The 4,662-nt window shown below is 36.9% G+C and overlaps 1 protein-coding gene across 2 annotated transcripts; it reads left to right on the plus strand.

Moving 5' to 3' along the window:
- Window positions 1-1,334: 1,334 nt before the first annotated feature.
- LOC149242220 (beta-galactosidase-like) lies at window positions 1,335-4,415 on the plus strand. 2 transcript variants are annotated; one of them, XM_089367651.1, is made up of 4 exons: window positions 1,335-1,434; window positions 3,214-3,319; window positions 3,415-3,502; window positions 3,885-4,415. In XM_089367651.1, the coding sequence occupies exons 1-4, from the start codon at window positions 1,415-1,417 to the stop codon at window positions 4,022-4,024; spliced, it is 354 nt and encodes a 117-aa protein (XP_089223777.1). In that variant the 5' UTR covers window positions 1,335-1,414; the 3' UTR covers window positions 4,025-4,415. The 2 variants fall into 2 exon arrangements, with proteins under 2 accessions (XP_089223777.1, XP_089223778.1); XM_089367652.1 differs by having other exon boundaries at window positions 4,045-4,415.
- Window positions 4,416-4,662: the final 247 nt, after the last annotated feature.

The raw sequence follows: 4,662 nt of genomic DNA on the forward strand, positions 1-4,662 counted from the left end.
AGGGTACCTTGGTAAATGTTCAACGACATCGATTTGTTCCCTGGTGATCTAGGGTGCAGCTACATTTGCAACCCTAATTCATTGCATTACCCTAAGTCCTCCTCACATTTCGCCATTCTTCCACCGCGTTAGGGGTGAGTACTTGCAGAGGTAATCTGCCTGGTTGTCATATAGACGCCACTGCATCTCTATATTGGTCATTCTTCATCGCTGATGGTATCATTTCCTCTTTAATCGTGACATAAGGTTGAGAAAGGTAACAATTACAAGTATCGCCTTTAACAAATTCAGGGTTTTATATTGATTAATTTGCATTTTTTTTTTGCATTCTGGTTTCCAACAAAACAATTTATTTGGGTCCATAATTGGTAAGAGGAGGTGGCTACCGGTCCAGGTTGGGGTGGCCTCATCTCCAGTGTTTACAAATGGGTTTTGATTTCTTTATGCCGAATATACAGGTACCAACTGTATCTTTTGGTTTGGTGGTTTTTGTATAACAGCATAATTTTCTGTACAAGGTTTTCATACTAACTCATTTCTCGTCTTGTTCTGGGCATATCCGAAGATGGCGCCAAGCTCTATTTCTGATTCTTGCATTTTCTCATAGGTAACAGCCTCTTAGTGGTTTCTCATTTTCTAGTCTTTATCTTCATTCAAGGATTTGATTCTTACTGCGTTTTCTTTTTCTTTTCCTGTATACTCTTGGATGCACGTATCCATCTCTCACTGGTCTAAGATTTGAGTACGATGTGACCAATGTTTCTTTCTCTGATTACTTATGGGTCAACCTGAATTCTTCTCAAGGTCAGTGGAATTTCTTCATCTCGTTGGAGTTTTGGGACCACAATTTCTATAAGAAAAAATGTTTTCTTACCTATGCTACCGACAATAGGGTTCAACATTTCCGTTGAAAACCCTCAAGGCTAGATGCATTTGTTGCCTGTACTGCGGGAATCTTCCTAGTGTACACTTGTCTATGATACTTTGCATGGCAGTTTAAAACAAGCCTTTCTTGTGCTTTGGCCCTATATCTACCATGATTGACTCTATTTTAGTTTTGGTACTGAGTTTATTTGATTAATTTATTTTGGTGGAGAAGGAGTGTAGGTCCTTATTGGCCCAGGTATACTTTGATCCCTCATGGTAAAAAGTGTCAAATTTTGATTGGTAGTCAATTGGTTGATTCATTATATTTGCAGAAAAGAGTGATCTGCATGGATAGTTTAAACTTTTTATATTCTCATGGTTTGATTTCCTAATATAGTGACTAATGAAAAATTGTTCTTACAGCTAGAAAATGAGTATAAACCTGAAGAAATGGAGTATGGGTCTGTTGGAGTGCAATACATGAATTGGGCTGCTCAGATGGTTGTGGGAATGGATACGTGTGTACCTTGGGTTATGTGCAAACAAGATGATGCACCAGACCCTGTGGTAAGCTCTGTTATCAATACCCACTTATATGTTTATATCATAATATCTTCATGTGGGCACTTGGTGACTCTCTCTGGATGAACTTGTCGAATTATAAGAAAATGTTGCACCAATTAAAATGATAGTTAGCTTTGCATATTCTCTCTGTCTAAAGAGGTCTTTGACTGATTTTTGGTGCTACAATTCGCATTGCACTATGCATGTATGCACGCCAAATTTTGTAACATGTATATAGAAATTATAGTCTATGAAAACAATTGCCCTTTTTAATGTCTTAAAATTAGAAACATTCCAAAGGCTGCCAAATGTGAAGCTTGTTTTTCATATGTAAATTCTGAGAACTTCATGACACCACCCTTACAAAGTAGATCTGGTGAGTCACCTATACCAGGGGATATGCATATCAGCTCAGTTGAAACACCACTTGTACCATTTCATGATCAGGTGCAAGGCATCAATTCTGAGAACATCATATCAGAATTTCTGTTTAATGTTCAGTCTTATGAAAATCATATTGCAGTTTGGAATTTGAATTCAGGTTATAATTACAGTTATTTTGATGACTGGTGTTCACTTCAAGGGGTTGATGATGTTAATACATGATCTGCACTCAGCACTACTGATGTGGCCAATTCGGCTAATATAATTGGTATTTCTGAGGGCATCAACACTACTATTGTGGGAAATGTGGCAGGGCAAGCAACAATGGATATTCCTGAAGGCATTCTTCAGGAATATTTCTTTGAAACCTGATACCAGTGAAACCTATATTTCTTTGCCAAAGAATGGAATTTTGATGATGAAATGTCCAAATTGGGTTTCTAAGTTAACCAATGCAAGCTGGAATTTTGATGATGAAATGTCCAAATTGGGTTTCTAAGCTAACCAATGCGAGCTGGATGTAGCTCCATCAATGTAAAAGGCGACTTGATATGAAGTTTTGAGAGTTAGGCAGTGCTGATCTCATTATTCATTTTGTCTGTAGCTTGATATATTATTTATGAGCCTTGCGGGATGAGCTTTTTATTGGTTTATCTGGTTTTTTGTCATCGACTTGGTGTGCCAGAAAATATTACACAGCTGTTGTAAACATTCAAAATCAATTTTGAAATTCTGGCTCTTTTTATCAGTTCTGCAATCATAAATTTGTTGATGCTAGATCACGCAGACATAGTCAAAATTCCGCAACCAAACGTGAGCCGTAAAAGTCAAAATTCAGAAACTTTATGGCTTTACATGCTCAGCCAGGGGAACACTAATAACTACGCACAGTTGTCATAAATGACTGTCTTGAACTTTGTTTTGGAGTTGTGATATATGGTTCTCTTTTGGAACTTTGTAGTGTTAAAATACCAAATTTATCTGATAAGTTTTGCATTCATCCACAGGCAAAGAAAATATTACGATTACTTGCTTCTGAAATTTGAAGTAACAGAATAACACAGGTAGAATGATTTACTTTTGCATCACAATTTTAACAATATTTTTATCTGCTTGCGTTTAGAGTAGTTGTCTAATCAGGTGTCTAAATCTGGCAACCATACAGTCCTCAACCACCAGGTGTTTAAATCTGGCAACCATACAGTCCTCAACCACCAGGTCGCTGCACTTAATTTGCAAATGCGTCCTTCAATAAACTGATATGATGAAGATTCTAGGCTCTTCAGTAAAGTCTTTATTGCAACAAATTGAAAAATGCAGATATGCAGCAATGTTTATAATCAGTTGTAAATGTAATTTGAACTTATAGTATCCGAAACATTGTCTCTGATTTTCTAGGTATACTGAATTTGGAGGTGCAACTCCTCGTAGACTGGTGGAAGATCTGGCCTTTGCAGTTGCTCGCTTTTTAGTGAAGCGTGGATCTTTTGTAAACTACTACATGGTAGGATTTTCACATTAACAATTGGACCGCCCTCGCAAGTGACCTTCATATATGGAAGTTTTTACTAAATTATGTATGATTCGGATTTGTTTCAGTACCATGGAGGAACAAATTTTGGCCACACAGCGGGTGGGCCTTTCATTGCAACCTCCTATGACTATGATGCACCCATAGATGAATATGGTACGTTATATCTTGGATGTGATATTTTCTAACAATCTTCACTTGAATTTGTATCAAAGTAGTGCAGAATTGAGAGAAGTTTTATCAGGACTTGAATGTCATCCTTGGGCAATCTATAAGGTTATCTATTTATTTGGCAAGGGAATTGAATTCTGCTGTAATGCCTTTTCTGTTCTCGGGCTCAATATAAAGCAACTGCAATAGAAAAAACATTGTCAGAAGATTAAAAAACAACAGAAAGCTTGAATTTGCTACGATGTGAATTTCTTCAAGTCTTACTTAATGCTTGCCTTTTCCTTTCAATATCCAGCCTTCTGAATAGTGAAATGGATTCTGACCTTTGGAACACAACCTATTGCTTTCGACTCTTTGTCTTTGGCAGGGCTGATTAGACAGCCAAAATGGGGTCATCTTAAGGAATTACACAAAGCCATAAAGCTCTGTGAGACTGCTTTAGTTAGTGGTGATCCTGTTGTTACTTTCTCCTACTTTCTTAAAAGATGCTATGCAAGACAGAACTGACTTACGTGTTGTCTATTCAGGCTTATGCATATTATGCAGGAGCTGGAAATTGTGCCGCTACATTTCTTGTAAATTTTGATTCAAATAATGTTGGGAGAGTCATCTTTAATGGTCAGCACTATAAAATAGCTCCGTGGTCTGTTAGCATTCTCCCTGATTGCAGAAATGTGGTTTTCAATACTGCAAAGGGGATAAGCTTGAGTTATTAGAGTTGTGATTCTATCTTCTTCTTTTCTATCTTAAAGCATTACGTCTCATGCAACTTGTTAAAGTTGATGCACAAACCTGGAGTATCTGGATGTTGATCCCTTTTGTTGCAAGCTGTTTCAAGGTTATAATAACTGATTATGTGCACCAAACAATTAATTAAGTTCCCCACTGGTCTAGCTGATAGTAGACAAAAGAATGAGTATCTGATTTCTCAGATAGCAGTTGATAATAAAACAGAAAATAATCATTCTATTCCTGTTATATTGTTTTTGATGCCTGGCTTGGATGTATATTGTAGCATGTCACATGCTCGATATTATATTAATAGATTGGGTATCGTTGGGATAAATTTCTCTGGAAATTGTTTGAACTGAAACTCAAGCATATGGTTATTGTAGAAATACATGGATATACATATCATGAATCAA

This window comes from Pinus tabuliformis, chromosome 8, assembly GCF_031772625.1.
Source record: "Pinus tabuliformis cultivar Carrire ecotype Pingquan chromosome 8, CPIR1, whole genome shotgun sequence".
NCBI lineage: Eukaryota > Viridiplantae > Streptophyta > Pinopsida > Pinales > Pinaceae > Pinus > Pinus tabuliformis.